The 18,921-nt window shown below is 41.7% G+C and overlaps 1 protein-coding gene across 2 annotated transcripts; it reads right to left on the bottom strand.

Moving 5' to 3' along the window:
- Window positions 1-3,075: 3,075 nt before the first annotated feature.
- LOC110978110 (protein SSUH2 homolog) lies at window positions 3,076-17,687 on the bottom strand. Of its 2 annotated transcripts, none has more exons than XM_022232824.2 (14): window positions 17,579-17,687; window positions 14,880-14,992; window positions 13,777-14,139; window positions 13,363-13,530; window positions 13,143-13,212; window positions 12,508-12,637; window positions 11,963-12,148; window positions 11,343-11,405; window positions 9,803-9,906; window positions 9,570-9,662; window positions 7,635-7,737; window positions 6,871-6,975; window positions 6,364-6,553; window positions 3,076-6,055 (listed from the first exon to the last, which is right to left on the bottom strand). In XM_022232824.2, exons 2-13 carry the CDS (start codon window positions 14,899-14,901, stop codon window positions 6,407-6,409), a joined length of 1,554 nt encoding a protein of 517 aa, XP_022088516.2. In that variant the 5' UTR covers window positions 14,902-14,992; window positions 17,579-17,687; the 3' UTR covers window positions 3,076-6,055; window positions 6,364-6,406. The 2 variants fall into 2 exon arrangements, with proteins under 2 accessions (XP_022088516.2, XP_086996405.1); XM_087140279.1 differs by lacking the exon at window positions 17,579-17,687 and adding an exon at window positions 17,006-17,373.
- Window positions 17,688-18,921: the final 1,234 nt, after the last annotated feature.

The raw sequence follows: 18,921 nt of genomic DNA, 5'->3' as shown, positions 1-18,921 counted from the left end.
GTGTAGAATACGAAAATGACGCTGATTGGCTATTCGGGATGAATATACATGAACGTAACGTCAGTTACGTTAGTGAACTGGCTCAAACTCACTGACAGAGGCCGTGCCCGAATCACTTGGCTGCGGCTTGAAATTACGCACGATTCTATGGTAGTGGCCGCGGCCATTTACCATGGAGATGTGTGTAATTTCCGGCCTTAGCCAAGTGATTTGGACACGGTCACATAAACGCACAGACCGCCAGTCATGCGCGTATAACCGTGATTTTGAAAAGTATGGGCAAACAATGGGCGAAACAATGGTAGCAGCGCGTTAAGTGCATGCGCATTACTCGCAACGAAACAATTGCCTTTGAGTGCGTGCGATTAGCTTACACGTGTAAGTCAAACTTACACGAGAGCGTTCGTTTAGCCATCACGTGATCTTTGTGCCTGCTCTGGTGTCAGCCGCCACTCTGGCGAGCGGGTCTCTGGAGGCTGCTCGAGTGTAAAACGTCACGGATTGACAGTTCGTGCATGAGCATGATGGAACGTGGCGGGGACTTGACCTTTTTCCCAGAATGCCTTTGCGAATATACTGCTGCATTCGATTAGCCTCATTTCGAGGCTTCCCTTGTGTGTAACACTGGCGTATTCAGGGAGGCTAATCGAACGCACTTGTTTACACTTGTTCCCAAAATGTTTACTTTTTTTGCTCTTCGGCACTACTGTCTCTTATTTTCAGATGTTGCAAACGTATCATTTTGAATCTACAGATGAAGTAAATAGAGGATTTTTTTCACAAGTCGAAAACCGGCTTCATGGAACTTTGGGGCTGGAATTCTTCAACTGTGCGTATAAGTTCCCTACACCACAGGGGTCAATTTGCCCATAGTTTTGATTTTAGTCGGGCACTGCGCAGATCACAGAATACTTCTGTATTTTTTAATATGATCTGGTGGTCTGTGCGTTTATATGTCTGTGCCCATAATACGGGTGTTTCATAATGGTGCGTCTCTAAGGGTTTGAAACGCGTTGGCCAATCACAATGCGCATCTGTCAACCCTTTCACCACGGACGTATATAAAAGAACCTGGACTTGCAACGCCTTTGTATGAAGAAGAAGCCAACCAGCCAACCAGCCGAATACAAATGCGTGGGTTGGCTCCCTTCTATTGACGTCAGGAAAAACAAAGGCGGGCATTGTATTCGGCTCGGTAAAATGGCCGCGAGTGGATTCAATGACTCTATAAGCTGACAGTCCAGATTTTATTATACACGTCTGTGCCTTTCACGCGCATTGGGTGGACAGCTTTCGCGCATGCGTTGCAAACTCTTGGAGGCGCACTATTGTGAAACGCCATTATTCACGTCCTAATAATCAGTATTTGACGGATTGCACTCCAAAAGACTGCAACACATTTACTTCATTATTAATCTAAAGATCCAGTATCAACTGAATTTTTCATTCCATGCACAATGCATTGTAAATTTCTTATGACGTCCTTTTAACCACTTACAGCTTTTGCATGCATTTACTGACACTTAATTTCAGATTCAGAATGGATCTCCACTCTAACTGGTCGAGTTCGGGCGGCCTGTTTTTGACACGGTTTTCTTGTTCTCGCGGTCTAACGGCGGGAACAGGACTCAAGAACACTGTTCCCGGAACGGGATCACACACCACCTCCTCGTCAGGGTTTTACAGGAACACAAGCAAAACCTCGTGAGATTTTGATTTTTGAACAACGGCAAAAAAACTGCGAGATGGCTCACAAACATGACAAAGCCGGAGACAATGGGAAGTTTTACAAAAATAACAATAATTATTCTACGTAGCAAAGAAATGAATGTTCTTTTTTAACTAGAAAAGAGTTCAGCCCAGCATTCTAAAGTTTACTCTGCAAGAACGCACATGGATGCCACCATGTTGCATGCAACAACCAGCGAAACCGGTTGTACGTTCCCGGCATTCGAGCGGCCGACTAACGAACAACAAATCGAGCGATTCGTGAACATACGAGAACAAGCCGCCCGAACCCAGCCATTGTGATGTTAATTCACTCATCGTCCAACGCGGCCCGAAGCGGGCGCTGGGATGGGAAGGGTTGATGGCCTTGCACAGATTTTAGTAAAGGAAATACGTCACACAGGGTCACAGCTAGCGACGCGTAGAGCAATATGGGTGAACTTCTGCCTGGTGCAAAAGTTCGCTCAATGCGTTATATAGATACAAGCGGCAGTTATCAATTCAATAGTTTTCTTTTCCTTCCTCATTGCTGAATTTTTTTCACTTATTCGTTCCTCCAAAATTGATCAGATAACCGATGATTTGAAATATATCGCCAAAGACGCGTGGTACTGGTTGCGTTCACAATCTCGCAGGCTTCCTATAAATGACCGGCAATATCAATGAGCATTTGGAGAGTGCGAATAAATCTATATTTTAGTATAAAGGGATTCTTTTACTACTCGCTAGCGGTACATGTGACAAATTGTGGCTATTGCAATGCTCGAAAAAGAATAGATAATTGAAAAAGTCGTTGGAAATTTACAGTTTAAACATTATTTGACTATCATAGTCAAAAAGGTATTTATGAACGGAAATAAGCCTTCGGCTCGGACCATTAGGCCTATCAGCGTCCATTCTCCTCACCCGTTCTAAGTAAAACGAATATTCCCTTATCAAAACCTGTTCAAGTTTATGTCACGCATTATTAAACTTAGTGCACCGCCAAGTAAAATATGCTTGAACAAGCTGCGAAAATATTGCTAGTTTTGGCCTATTTTGTATAAATCAGGGCATTATTCAGCACTAAGCAAACAAGCAAGCACTCACTTGCATGTACATTAGGCCCCCGTAGAGGAAATGGGGTAATTTCAGTGTCCGTTTTCGTCCGTGTCTTCAAACACTTGCACTTTTGGTGCCACCTTTGGCAAGGACGCCCGTGCGCCAAGTCAAATACAACTTGGTCCCGCACGCTGTCAGCTGTTTGCACGTTTTGTTCGACTGAGAAGTAAACAACTTTGAGTGACAGAAACGCTCTCACTCTGTCTCACGAGTAAAACGGCCAAACACCTTGCAAGGAGGAAAATGTACATACGTCCAACCCATTTATTATTTCAAATGACATCCTTATACGGTGGGGCAGATTTCCAGAGGCCAAGAATGTGTTAGAAAGTAACGTCTGGAAGTCTGGAGTGTCTTAAAGTCAATAGTCACAAGTGCACAAAATTGCTCCACTCTAAAATGATTCAAATTAAAATGTAAAAACGTAATAATTTAAAGTTAGAAAGTATCAACAACCGCCATTTTCTAAAGGAGTACCTTTGCTAAAAATTATATTTCGAAGAGAGTATAGCACAAAAATTAATTAATCTTAAAATACTTGAAAATGATCTTTATAGAAATGAAACTTCTTTAATAAAGGTCATCACACAATGTACAATGAACGAAGATAATACAGATATGGTTCAAATACAACTCAAGCTGCTTTCAAAGTGGGCATTCAATGTTCAGAGATTTGAGATTTTCTAAATGGCTATGAGCAGTGGCGTGCTAGTGGCTAAAGCTTAATCGATGCGCTTGAAAACATGGAGACATGGCTTCCACTCTAGGTGTACATGTACATGTTATTGCTAACCTTAGCAAATTCTTTCAGATGCAGTCTTACGTTTAATACTCAACAACAACCTCCTGTGCCTGCCAATAATGTTGGTAATGAACGGCTATTGAGTCTGACGTACACACCAAGAACACACAGCAATAGCCGAAAAGCTGTCAATATACATGTAACCCCAAATGGCATCTTTCAGGATTAGGCAGACGCCTTGTTTACTATGAATGCCAATGACCAATATAAATGCATGCTATGCAACATCACAATTTACTAAAACAGACCACAAGGACCCAGCCATACTGGTGCACAACACCACATGCGTAAACCTTTTACAAATTGGTATGCCCTACAAATGCTGGACATATGCAGTACTATTACATATTTATTTGAAAGATACAGCACACTTAAAAGATATATTACATTTACTTTTAAATGTATTTGTTTTGGCAAATGCACATTGAAACTACCCACGATATTAGTACTGCGAAAACAAAGAACCAAAACAGTAAAGTAGCCTTGACCAACATATTTGGAATGTTATCATTATTGATTTGAACAGCACACCAACAGTAAGAGCTTTAACCTCAGATTTAATGGCTTGTGTGGGGATCATAAACTCAAGGCCATGTAAAGCTGCATTTGACTTTTTCCTTATGACCGAGGACTTGGCACAAACAAGTGGTATTGTGATATTGAAGAACTCAGACACTTGAGTCGAGTCCTCCGGGGTATGCTCGGAAGAAAGCTTAAGGCCAGATAATTGGGGGAAAAAATAACAGGAACAATAATGGATCCTGATATATGTAGAATGTGTATACAGTTGTTGAGTGTCTGGGTACAATGGCACAGTCTCAAAACTTGAAAAGACAAATTTCATTGATAGGAATATTTAAACAGGATTGGTGAGCCTCTGGTATGTTCCAACAGTGACTTGCATTCACACTAAGAACAGTCCCAACACAGCACTGCAAAACTGTTCCAATGACAGGGTGCTCTGTCAGCCCCACACCGAGAGGACAATTTCTTTGGGAGCGAGCAGTGGAGATGAATAACTGCCCCCCAAACGACTTTGGAATAGGTATTTTTTACAAAGACGTACAACTGGTTTGTGTATGCATGGAAGGTAAAGTGATTCGTTTGCTACAGACATCTGCACCTGTGGTTCTCTTTCCCTAAGACAAACCAAACCGAGATCGACCACCATAGATAAGGCTACTAATTAAGGACAATAATCCAGGTTGTATTTTTACACTGCACTCGGTTACATACTTTTTTTTTTCCACTGCACAAGTACTACCATGATTAAGAGAGCTGAAGATGTACAGCGACAATTTAAATGGTCTCGTCAGTGAGGGTTGACCAATCAACTGGCTGATGTAAAATCAGCCGGCCTTGGAACAAGCTTACTTTGACTAGTTTTGTAAGTCAAAAGTCTGTTGGATCTTGCAGTAAAAGATATACAGGACCACGACTAGGGGTTCTGTCCTCGATCTCCATGCTATTACAGCCTGTCGGAGGTGGATGGATTTTGATTTTTTTTTTTTGGCACAAATCTGGTGAGGAAACATGGATCGATCACTGTTAATCAGTGCTTGTAAAACAGGAAAGAGATAGTAGTGGAGGTAGTAGTGTAGGCAGTGGAGCACCGTCCTATACCTGTCACAAAATTAGCTTAGCTACTCTTGAGGCATTCAATATTTTACACTGAAGACTTGGAGCATCTTGACATTAATTTTACAAGTCTAAACATCACAGCATCACTTAAAAACAATTAGAGATATTTTAAATCTACAGTTGCGCAGAAGTACTCAATAGCACCCACTAATGCTACAACTCAATGGATTTTAGCAAATTAAAAAGGCACTGTTCAGCAATGTACAAGGTTAACAAATATTTACACTTGTCTTCAAATTAATAATTAAAATAGGTATCTGAAATGCATGACAATAGTAAGTCTTTGGCAACAAGAAAGAATGGAAAAACAACATATACATTTGTACTGACAATATACTAGGACTGTTATACTGATTACTAACACTGTAAAAGATCACACCTGAAATACAACTTGGGTTGCTTTTAGAGAGTGGACACCCATCACTGGGTGACTTTAGGGCTTTTTGGCTCCAAGGCTATACCGACAACTAAACCAGGTTTAAGGACAAGGTTAATGACTTACGTTATTTGTCCAGGGTTATCCTTTGTGAACCTGGCACATGAAAACCAAGAAAGTAATAATAAATTTGACTCCTCCAAAAAGACTTCACAAGAATATTTCAAAAGTCATCACAGAGAGTCTCAAAAGACGGTTCCCTTCTAACAGCAGGCGAACAGCAAGAAATGCTTTTGTTACAGTGCACGACTGAACAGCTTCCAGTTCACGTTCAGACTTGGCCGTTTTTCACTTCTCATGAAGATATGGGATTATCTCTGAAGCAAATCATAGACTTGTGAAGAACTCTGAAACGACAACACCAACGGCATTTTTAATTTAAAAATTTCACACCGTAGAAATTGACAAAGATCTGATATCAGTTTGGTCTGTGTATATATGAAAGCATTTCTACAAATGAAACATTTGTAGAACCTGAATATGTTTTTCCAATACAACAATAAAGGTGACTCGGGACTTGGACTTGGCCTTTGTGACTTAAAACTTGGACTTATGTGAATCGGACGTGGAATCAATGTTTTGTGACTCGAATACAAGCCTGCCCATGCATACCGACACATATCCCAAAATCCCTTTGAGAAAGAGTCTAACTGACCTGTGTTTGACCCCAGATGACCCTTTTGGTTGACCGTTTGTCTTTACAGGATGCTGCACCCCCAGCAGCACTGGTGGGGGTAGTCTGGGGCGTGGACCTCGTGCTCAAAGCCGTAGACCCAGAAGCGAGTACTGATGTCTTTCCAGTCATAGTGGGCCTCAGTCACGGGTACAGAGCGAAGGGTCTGACGCTGGGATAAGAAGCAGATAACAGAATGGACACTTACAACGACTGATCAGAGGTCAGCAGTGCAGTTTAGAATGGTTCTGTTAACTTCTAACCGTACAAGATCCTTTGAAGTCAACAGGGACAGTTTTGCAGGAGTAACAATCCATTGACTTGTCAATCACCATGAACCACGTAGTCATTTTGCATAATGCTACAGTCCAGCCTCTTCCCTTAAAAGTTAATATTCTAGCACATTTTTGATTTCAAGAATGCATGAAAGGGAAGCGTTCTCACTTACAAGACTGGGAGAAATAACTCTCAATAGAACAGCATCCTTACCTGTTGTAGGGTCAGAGCATTTGGCCAGGCAGAGCGGTGTTTATCGACGAGACGAATCGAGTTCTGGTTAACCTCTTGAACAGGATACTGGGATATAGGCCACACCTGTTCACACAAAATCACAATCACATCATTACAAATTTCTTTAACTATCTTACATGTACATTTATTTTGATGTGCATCTTCTGTATTTTTTTCATCATTTTCTTCTTTTGATCTTCCACAGAAATCTGCTTTAAAAAGATCAAGCCACATAACTGGCTCCTGTCCACTGGTTGCTAGTTTTCAGATTTCTTTGGAACACTCATCACTTCCCACAATATGATGATGGAAAGATTCTAACCTCGATTTCTCCACTGAAACACGCTGGCGTGTATAGTTCTAGACCTTTTTGTTTTGATGACTGATTACAACAGCACCACAATGATTTTTAAAGTAGGGGAGCACTTGTGAGACCATCGGGTATCAAGCCCTACTCTACTGTAGGACTTGCAACAAAAAGGGGGACAGGGCATGCCCCCGTTGGAAAAGTATTGGGGCCACCCCCCCCTCCACTGCCAGGGGCTGACTGTATGGGGAGGGGGTAACAAAATCCTGAGGATATTTCTTTTAATAACATGCCTTGCATTGTTCAAAATTCTTGAGAAGATGTGCATTCTTGTTTAATTCTGGAGGGAGGAGCAAGTTTTTATGGGAGGGAGAAGGGGCTACTGATCCAAAATCCTCTATCAGCCCAACTGCTTAGATGTGTTCCTGACACTTACAAAAGGCAACGTCTGCTGGAACACTGTCTGTCCACTGACATTCCTTATCAACTCGTCGGGCATGTCTGAGCGCTCCAAGATATAGTCCTCTAAATTGTTGACGCTAGTCAGTAAAGAGAAGATGGAATAGAAGATTCAGAGCCACTGGTTACAAATAGGTCAAAGATTGCTCAATGTATCTACTTGTTTGGATTAAGTTGAACATTTTATCAACTCCAGTAGGTTGGTCCAAAACAGTCAACTTGAGTGCACCAACCATTGTCAACGTGCGCAATTTTGTCAAACTATGGTTGACCATTGTTCTCAATAATCCTTTTGCGAGTTAACTTTGACCCAAATCTGGTACACTGAGTTCTTTAAATTCACGTGAACATAACAACTTGAATTCTCCTTACTAAACCACTGTTGCTATACCTCATGATTCAGGGCAAGCTTTGCTTAGTTACATAAGAGACGCCTTGCAACAATACACTATTCTCAATGGATAAGAAGGGCACAAAGGAACCAGTCCATTCCAGAGATGGTGGTCGCTATGCGAAAGCTTGCCCCGAATCATGGGGTTTTGCAACAGTGTGTTTAGTCTGGGGAGTTCAAATCGTTATGTTTATGTGCAGTGATTTTGTGTGCAAAAGATTTTATTCAAATTCAACTCGCAAATGGCTTATTAATCATGCTCCTTGATAATGGGCCAGTTCAGTATTTTAAAACGCAAGGTCATTTGAGTACAAAGTATGTGCACAAGTCAGCAAACATGAATGGCATGCTGATGGGGCAGAGATCAATTGTGTATTCTTCCTGGATGACCTTGGACACGCTTCCTGACATGCACTGTTGAAATACTGAACCTTAGATACCTAAGGCCAAAAAAAATAATAGTTGTGCTTCTTATTGCATTGAAAAAATAATGGTCAAGTACATGGGTAGTATCTTTCTTTTCTTCTAAAGTTTTAGGGTCAAAAGTTTTAAGGTGGGAAATTTTTTATTTTTTTTTTAAATTCAAAGTGATTTTGATGGTGGAAGGTGTATTCCATCCACTCTTTGTTTTTCCCGCGGATTCGTAACTTGAGGATCAGTCTAGTAAAAGACTGTACCTAAGTCAGAGCCCCTCCAGACAATTATACATTTGTATTGCACTGACATTTTGCTAAGTTAATCTCCAAAAATTGTTTGAAAGTTCATACAAAACAATGCATATAGAGCACTTAAAACCCGTGCGATGATGCATGACTTTGCACGCCCCCTGCCAGTTCTCAAAGAACCCTCTTTTGGCACAAGCCAAAATGTACTAACCTTATGTCAAGCCTTAAACTCACAGTGAAATATGTGCTACCGCAAGTTATAGTGGGGATTGTTAGTCACTACTTCCGCTAACGCAGGAATGGCTGCAATGGGTCCCGCTGACATGTGTATGAATATTGATGTTTCATAGGCAGCCAATCACAACACAATGACCGGATGGTCCCCGGATGCTGTTTACTTACAAGGCTTGCGCTTTGAGCCGCAAAGATATGTATCACTGTACTCACATACTGTACGTGTGCATGTACAGTAGATTCAGTCGCGTGCATTATGGAGCTCCAGTACTGTTTGGTGTCCTAACGAGGACTTGCAAAATTTGACCTGGCCATCGTGTTGCGTCGGTAGAAAAAGAAAAAACATGGAAATCTCGGCATTTACGCAAGATAGAAAAACAAGGAAAATCCAGCCTGTCGATTGCAAAAAAGTGGAAAATGAAATTTGGCATACTTAACGAAAAAGCGGAGATTTCACACCTCTGAAATAAGCACGAGGATCAGCAACAATGTGCTACTTTAGGGTGGGTAACCAGAAGCACAACTATTATTTTGTTTGGACTAATGCAAGACTGGATTCATTTTTGAAGGAGACTTGATTACTGCTTCCTCACGAAAAGGGAACCAGACATTTGGGACTTACTAAGAGACAGTCAGAAGGATGAAGTGACGAAGCTGCCGGTAGCCTGTGCAGGTGGGGCATGTGACCCTACCATCACCCCCACAACGGGTGCACCTGAGGAATGGGAACCCAGAAAAAATCAAGATGGGTGACCTTCCTCTTAGCCTGGCACAGATGTTGCCAAAAATTGATGCAGAAGAACTGTGTAGTTACGACAGTGTTTACAAAAGGCGTAAAGTTTCATCTTAGCCTACCTACGCCGTCCTGATCCATGGCACCAGGTGCAGCTGACACGTTGGGATTTACCATCGCGGTGAACAGTCCGACGGCCACTTCCATGACAAGAGCTACAACGAACCTGCAAATAATGACATCAAAACTGTTTGATATTGATCTGCCTTTCTTCCCGAGGTTGATGAAGCCTGTTGGGCCAGCCCAGTTGGCTTTAAAATGCCTGCTTAAAAGTCTGCACAGTCTCCATTGTGGGCTCCTTTCGCCATTCAGCAATGCAACCCAGCTACCGGTTCCACAAGGCAAACTGTCAGCGCATACATGCAAATCCACAGGCTCACCAAGTACCCCAGTCCTGTGCCTGGTAACACTTAGAACAAAGGCAATCATTTAGGTTGCAATAGAATCATGCACACAGCTCTCTTTATAGTGCGTTACACGTGGCTTTCAGATGGCACGGTTCTTCACATACTGCATAAACCATGAAAGAGATGCATGAGTGTGAACCTCCCACAGACATTAGACTTGCAGTCCAGTCCCAGTTTGAAAGGTGGATGAAGGTATTCAGGATGCACTTTTAAGTATCAAAAAAATGAAGTGGTCGTTGAGTTAAATGCCAGGCGGTCATCAAGGCAAGTTGGCTCATTGGTATAACTTTGTCCAAGTTCCTTGGAAAGTGAGGGCACTGGGTAATACACCCACAGGTTGACTTTTTAAGTGAGGGGCAACACTTTTAGATAGAAGTAATAATAAGACAAGGTGATATAATCATACAGAATTCTAAGTGGGCACTTCTGTGAAGAATCAAATTCAGATGGTACACCTTTAGTGTATGTATTGAGAATATCTTTTCAAAAAATTGACTTCGAACCATGGAGGTTACCAACTTCCATCTGATGGAGCCAGCATTCAATGCTTTGATTCCGTGAAGCATTTCAAGTGAAGTAAATGCTCATCATTGGGAAGTATTTTGCAGTGGAAAGATACTTGTGTGCAAACAGCAGGATTTTTCTCACCAACCTCCTGTTTGACTGTGAACGCTTTTTAATGAGGCAGAATTTGAGAAATAAAAACATCTTCAATCTCACAGACTTCAGCAACTTCTATTTGTTATCATCAACATCCTTTGGGAGTCCATGTTGTTCACACTGTTTGGGCCAGGATGATCAGTTTCCAGTTGGGTTCAGTGAGACTCACAAGAAGTGCTATAAAACGTATTGCGAGACAGGAGCCAGACTGTTACAGCCATCAGGCACGTCAAACCAAGCTATTTACCAGACTACTGGGGGGAGTCTACGGCCAAGATTTATCACAAGCCACTGAGCAATCACCCATCCATTTTGCCTGGTAACTTAAGCAAAACTCTTTCCCTCACAGTACTAGCTAAAATTAACCTGTGGTTAACCAATGGTGACTGACACGTCTGTCACGTAGCCAACCAGTAAACAAACGAGTTGGCTGGAAAACCAATAGAACAACAACTTCAAGCCTTCCAACCACGTCACAAATAACCCTTGAATTCTCTTGCTCCCCAAGTAATTTCATGTACGCTGATCCTCTTACCCGTCCCCGTCCACGGCATCGTCCACACATCACAAAGCCACACCCACCGCAGCGGTGGCAAATCTGTGGAACAAAACAAGCACAAATAAATATTTTAAGATCTCTTTGATTTCTTCTATCCTGATGCTAAGGGATACTTCAAAACCCTGCAATATTTCTCGTATAGCACCATTGCAATGTGAACAAGTGTACATCACCCAACACTCTCCTTGCCATGCAATGACAAATGTTACTGACACTTAGGGCAAGTTGGAACAATGACTGCTCGTTGACCACTGATCCACGTTTACCTGGAAACCTGGGCACAGCATATAAACCTGTATCATGGGTACCAGGCAAATTCGACCACTGGTTGACAAACATTCATCACTCATACTTGCCCTTCGCTTAAACTTAGACACATTCATCCTTTATGTATCTCCAATGTTTCAGCTCAAGAAGATAAAGCAATGTACAATTATGTCATTGGCTCTGGGAAACCTCCCTCCATGAACCAGCAGGTTTGTGTCCAATCAGTGAAACATTTAAGATTATTTGGTCACCCCACATTAAATGTGATATTTCGTGGGAGCAGGACACCAACGTGTTACAAATTTGGCTATTTGGTGGTTTGGCCTCACCTTGATAATTGAAGTGTGTGGCACCTCTAGATTCTTCTTGTGCGTGAAGAACAGCTGGTCCGGTTTGCAGGCTATGGACCAGGGGGGTGGTGCTGGACCGTTCTCGGGGCCGTCCACAAAACCACCTGAGTAAGGTTTGAACTTACGGCTGGTGGATCTCGCTTCATTGAAGGTTTCCAGCTGGTACTGCGGAACAAATACAGCCAAAACAACAAAAAAACATAAACAGAGGCATTTCAAGTTTTCAAAGGCAGTTCCAGAAGCACAATTATTGAAGGGCTCAAAACACACTATTCACAATTACAAGTTTACCTTCTGTTTGTTTTACAAGATCAAAAGCATTACCAATTTTTTATCACTCATTTTTTCAGATGCATCCAAAGATTTGGAAACCCCAATGAGTGCTCCAGGAAAAAAATATTGCTATAATATAGAAAACAAAAACTGGATGACTAGAAAATCACTAAAATTCTTGACTGCCTCATCAGTCCTTCGCCTAGCTCCACCCACTGCATCAATACCCACTGGTGGAGGTGCCTACTTACGTGGAGTGCGTGGGTTGGAATGATCTTGGAGATGGTCATGTTCTTGGCAGGTCTGGAGCCGTAGCAGCAGTGCTTGTCAACAAAGGCCAAAATGGCTGCCCTCACGGCCTCTTCCCCGATACCTTCCTTTCTGCAATGCAGACGAAACAACCATCAGATTGAAAACGTGCTGCTCATCGTAGCCATGGGCCTCAAAATCTGCAATCTCTAAAAGACATTATTCATGGGAAGCCATTTTGATCTTGTTCCCTGATTCTATCATATTCACTGTTATCTATTATGGAATGATGCCAGACTATTTTCAGGATCCACACCTCACTTTTAGTAAGTCTGGCATTTATCACATATTTCAAAATATTCTAAATGTACACTAGTATAAATTTGTCGCGAACTTTTCATGTTGTTGCAGTTATTTTTACTCTCAGGATCCCAAAATAAAAACTTAATCTCACTTTCAATCCAAAATGGCCGACACAAGGATACAGTCTATTATCAAAATGTGTATTCACTTCTGTAATTCCATTACACAAAAATGGAATCAACCATCCCAGATCCTTCAGAATCCACAGAACTTTATGGAGGACAAGGCTAGAATAAGGCAAGAGAAGATGGCCCTCTAGTCACTCTTTACTTACGAATCAAAGACTTCTTGGGGACGATCTTCTTCTGAAGGGGGTTCATACGCAGGGGGAGGCACAGGAGGTCCTAGATCAGACAAGACCACAATTGCTAAATCAATAATTGTATTTTTGGAGGCATTGGAAAGCATTCAAATAAGCCTTCTCTCAACTGTTCAGTGAATATTCAAATGGGTTGCACATAGCCTGACTCAAATTCCAGTGCTGTGATCCTTACCGTCAAAGAAGGCCACGGTCTCGTACCCAGGCACAGGCTCTAATGAAGTCACATCTGGGCTCTTTTCATCTCCCTCGGTGGCATTCTCATCATCCTCGGGGTCAGACTCCGCTGCATTGTCAAATTTGTAAGGGGCGGCACCTTCGGGGACAGCGTTTGGAGTCCAGGCTGTCAGAGTATTGAAATGTCTTTAGACAATAACTTGACAGCATTACCTCGAATTTTGAACCTCGTAAGGTACACAGAACATACTTTGCAGAAATTTCAAGATATATTGATTCCCTTTAACAGCAAATGGGCCGTATGCACAGGCAAACAGTAGCCCCATGGTCTTGTAATATGAGGGAAATTGTTTGCAGAACCTTGAAAAAATCTGGAAGCAATATACTAGTATTCTTTATGTTGAAAAAGTACCTTGCTGCTGAGATCCCTGTTGAACGGCCCCTGGGGGTTGAGGAGGCTGTGGTGGAGAGGCACCATAGCCTTGCTGTGGCGGGGGTGCCCCATAACCTTGCTGTGGCGGGGGTGCCCCATAACCTTGCTGTGGTGGAGGTGCCCCATAGCCTTGCTGTGGTGGAGGTGCACCATAGCCTTGCTGTGGTGGAGGTGCACCATAGCCTTGCTGTGGTGGAGGTGCACCATAGCCTTGCTGTGGTGGAGGTGCACCATAGCCTTGCTGTGGTGGAGGTGCCCCGTAGCCTTGCTGTGGTGGAGGTGCCCCATAGCCTTGCTGTGGTGGAGGTGCACCATACCCCTGTGGAGGTGGGGCACCAGGAGCTGTCCCAGAATGAAACACAGGAATGTAAAGATGAACTGTGAGTAAGGATACCCATCTAAAGAAATAATTGCCTTTCTTTTTGAATTAACAGTTCATATTGAGTATCAGATAACTGTAACAGAGCAGCACAAAGCAGGAAATTCTTTGGTCAAGTATTGTTGGTGAGAGTGAGGTTTTGGCTTCAAGTCTCACCCACTCAAGGTTGTGGATTTCTTTCATAAAATTTCAATAAGGCGCTGTGCATACACATGCAGCGTTCACTTCCTATGACACATTGCTTGAAGAATGAAAACAAAACAAAAGCTCAATTCCGGCAGTTTTAAATCCAGATATAGACAATAAGAATGAAACCACTGCTTTGAGGCCTATGTAAGTGCTGCAAGGGCATTTTGTAAAATCGACACCCAATGTTGGAGTCAAGTTCATTGCAAGTCCTTTCACAAGTCCCTTCACAATGCCAGTAATACGTCACAGGGCGAAAAACGACAAAAAAAGATTTTGCCACTGTTCATTTGAATAGCTTGTGAATTGGCTTAAGACTGAATGGCTTGTGATGGATACGTGATGGACTTGTAATATACTTGGATATGCAAGGACTAGTAATGGACTTGAACACAGCACTATCGGGACCATCAAGCAGACAGGAGATACTTCTCTCTTTGCCGGCTGTGAAAAATGCAGAGCCAGACCATCTCCCCCAGATTTCTGTATTACTTTCCTTTTTTATTTAAGTACTTACGTGGATAACCTTGTTGGGCCATGATTTCACTTTCAGTCTCAAAGGAAAGAGGAACTCTTCCTTATTTCCTGTTGCAGTTTCAAGGCAAGAGGATGAACAGCCAAACAAGAACCCTGGTAGAAAGGATACACAATATGAAACTGTAAGCTTACCATGTCAACATACAAAGCATGTTGTCTGAAACATCAAGAAAACTCTCTTGATATCAACTCTTTCATAAGCGATATTCTTCACAGAAGAGACATCTTTATGACATTCTGCCAGGGATGAAGCTTGTGGGTGGTGCGAAGGATGCGAAAATGCAGGCCCCTTCTATGTTTACGTTGAAAATACTACTGCCTAAAACAAGGTTGGCACATTTCTTATAAAAAAATTATGTTTTTTACTTAAATCCGATTTTTTTTATACTCGGATCAAATTTTTAATTTTTTAAAAAATTTTCATATAATAAGTCCTGTAATTCATACACTGTGACTCAAAAGCTAATTTAATCATATGCTGGCGGGGAGCCCGGTTTCGGACTTCATATCCAAAACCAGGGAGCCCGAAACCAGGGAGCCTGAAACCAGACAAAAGAGCTGGACCTTGTAACAAAAGACCATACTCGGAACAAAAGACCGAGCTGCTAGGAATCGCTAAAATTTTCTTCAGATGTCAATAGCGGAGGAAATCCGTCCTTATTTTGAGAGATTATACCATTGTTTGTGGCATTCAGCACAAGCGGATTACCACCGGGGACAAAAGCGCTCCAGGGATGAGCAATACAATACCGCTGCAGGCTAATCTGGCCCCTATTGAAAAGAGGTCAGCAGCGCACTGCACCAGTTTCGGGAACAAAAGAAAGTTACATAACACTGCACAATCTGGACTCTTTTTTACAAGGTGGCAGGCCTGGCTGAAATACTCAAGCGTCAATAGATGTCAGATTAGAGTAACCAACGGATTTGTGTGGGTATAAATGTCCAGTAAATGAAGCTATGATTTTTGAAGAATTTTGAAAACAGAAAATCTTGAAAATCTCCTGATTTTTACGTCATGCAACTTCAAATTCCACTCAGCAGCAAGTGGTTAAAGTGGCTTGAATTGAAAGAAACAATCCTGCCAACCCAGATTGTATGTAACACATATGCACACATACTTCTAATCAATACTAGGTACTGAAGGTCTCATTGAAGGGGATTTGTACTTAAATACGTAAATTATAGCCAACCTTGCTGCAAAATCCTGTTAAATTCAGCAAGCAAGGCCACTGTATTACAAGCAGGACTTATACATGTGTATCCATCAGATGTCCACAGCAGTCCGCTGTGAATAGATGCTGCTAGACACTATTTTTACCCCTTAAATTTAAATGTTTGCAATATACCCTTCATTTTAGTACATTTTGTAGAATGTGTTCCTAAATTCAATCAACGACAATATTGCAGGACAAATGTAAAACGAGACCATAAATAATAAATGAAAGGTTAAATATTTGACTAAAAAAGTCCCATACTTACTCTCAAATTACCTATGAACCCTAGGAATGGAATCATAGATTTCAAAATTTTCTGAAGGGGGGGGAGGAAGGAAACAACACCCTTGTCCCCTCTATAGCAAGAACACAGCGCTCAAATATCAACTTCTGTCTCCAGAAAGCTAGATAGATCTGCCCCTGAAAAGTGGGATGGGGTAGATTTTAACCTAGCCCCACAAATTGGGCTGTAGTGGCTCTCTTTTACAATCTGACTCTTTTCTGTCCGTGGTGGCGACAGAAAAGAGACAGATCGTAAAAGAGAGCCACTACAGCCCTACGAGTGGGGCTAGTTTTAACCAGGCTACTCTACTTTAGGCTTTTTTAAACAGCTCTGGCTCAGCCACGTTTTACGGTGGCAGAGTTAAATTAAAACCACTGCATGTACATGATGGACACTGAGCCCATATAGATTAATTAGCGTGGCCCAACTTTCTTGTTATGAACAAATTATCAATAACCAAAAAAATCAAATGATAAATCTGATGTCTCAGATCATTTTATATTTAATAATAATAATACAGAACACTTGTAATGCGCCGATATCTGCCAAAAACTGACTTTGCTGAGTAAAATTCATGAAATTGTAAATTGTAAATGCACACAAACATACATGTACATCCCACACTGCATCTCAACCCAGCCACTGGCTAGCTTCTGCTACGCTGCAGTATGACTCATGCGAACAGGAGCCACTCCTCATGTTTTATTTTAATGTCACTCACATAGAGCAAGGACACATAATCAGCGAGGCAAATTATTTTGAACATGTTCTACCAAAATTTTCCATTTCTGCGCATAGTAATGCAATACGCTGATCCTGCATTCTCTCATGCTTCAAGTTACATCCGTTCCTATACAATTCTGCGAAGACTGATATCCGAAACTGCGTCCACAAGCAAACATTACACAATTGTGTGATCGACTACCCGAGGTTGGACGGCATCGCGACTCGCAATGCACTGAATTTAGACGTCGTCCAACCCGGGCTACGTGATCGACAATTATCAAGTGGACCATCAACTTGTCAAGGCGCGGCAAGTCTGTGTCAAAGCACGTGAGCCCGTCATTCTTAATATATGTTATGTATCGACACATATCCAAATGTATACACCATAAAATCCACACACGCTCGTTACGATTGTTAAAACGCGAAAATGCACTGAATAGTTGTGATAAAACTCACCAATGAATTCCACCTCCAGTCTACACAATCACACACATGCCAGTGCATGCTCCGACGACGTCGACGATCGATATTCCGGGCACTGATTACCGAGTTTTATTAACGTGTAGTGTACGGCCACTCAATTATGTCCGGGTACAGTAGTAAATCTAAGACTCAACTGCACGTTGCGCGCACGAACAACTCGTGTAAACAAGCGCATAACAACGACCCACCAACACAGAGATATTCACTTTCTACATGATTTACTTCTGCCGTTGCTTGTTTCACCCGTTCCTTTATCATGTTGATACTGTTTAACATGATTTAATGTTGACCAAGCTTGTGTAATATGTATGCATTAAGTACGGACATTTGAAACATGAAATGGGAGGCCATGCAGGCCTAAATGAAAAACATAAAGTTGCTTTCAATGTCGATATTAACAATATTTTATAGATTGAATTGATTTCCCCCGACATCCATGGGTATCCCATGTACCTTTGACCTTTCAAAAGAATCCTTTAAGTTGAGTAAATATGAAAATGAAACTGACCCTCAAATGAACCAATCTGTTAAATTTTCTCAAGAGCAGTGGCAATGTTTATGCAGGTTCAAGTTTTCTTTGGCTTCCTACTCCAAATGCATACAACACACGTTACAGAAAGTTTGTAATGAAAATAAATGGTTAACAAAAAAAGGCTTTGTGTCTTTGTCCTCTTAAATCTCACATTACTGTTTGCCAGAAACATCTGCTAAACACCTGAAGCATTGGGCCTGGGATCGTCGTCAGTGTCACCTACCAGACCAAGCTTGAATTTGGGGCCCTTCAAGTCTTTAATTACATTGTAACTCTTTATACAAAAGAAACAATTCTCTTAAAGGAAAATAACTGTTTGTTGATCAACACGCCCGTTTCAATTTATTAAAAGTGTGCTTGAGATCCTACAATTTTTCCCATTCTCGGCCTACGAGTTTCTTTTAAAATAGTAGGTGTTCTCGTCAAAGTTTGCTGAACAAATGAAATTAGAATTTATTTTGCAAACCCTTCGCCTTTCGCATGATTGAAAAAAAAAATTCATGTCATATTGTCTGTTTAAATTTATACAATTAAGCTTCGTCTGAAATGCAATTCTGGTATATAAAATGAAAATATACTCTTGGGTAATTTGTAAGTCTTTTGTGTCGGTTGCTTTTAAAGTGAACAGAAGAACCCAGAGTGTTTGACGACTTAGTGGAGTGATGCATTTTCACCGCATGGGTGTTGCGGGGTATATAAAATGAAAATAAACTCTTGGGTAATTTGTAAGTCTTTTGTGTCGGTTGCTTTTAAAGTGAACAGAAGAACCCAGAGTGTTTGACGA

Source organism: Acanthaster planci, linkage group LG08 (assembly GCF_054643075.1).
Source record: "Acanthaster planci isolate LZ-2023a linkage group LG08, COTS_SCS, whole genome shotgun sequence".
In the NCBI taxonomy this organism is placed as follows: domain Eukaryota; kingdom Metazoa; phylum Echinodermata; class Asteroidea; order Valvatida; family Acanthasteridae; genus Acanthaster; species Acanthaster planci.
Note: the sequence above shows the minus strand (reverse complement) of the source record. Positions and strands in the feature narration are given on the sequence as shown.

Bases quoted from the DNA above. Each gene is read 5' to 3' on its own strand.
- LOC110978110 (XM_022232824.2), bottom strand. From the start codon at position 14,901: ATGGCCCAACAAGGTTATCCAC. The intron at 12,149-12,507 runs GTAAGTAGGCAC...TTTGTTCCGCAG, and splicing joins TTCCAACCCACGCACTCCAC to TACCAGCTGGAAACCTTCAA. The intron at 11,406-11,962 runs GTGAGGCCAAAC...TTTGTTCCACAG, and splicing joins CACACACTTCAATTATCAAG to ATTTGCCACCGCTGCGGTGG.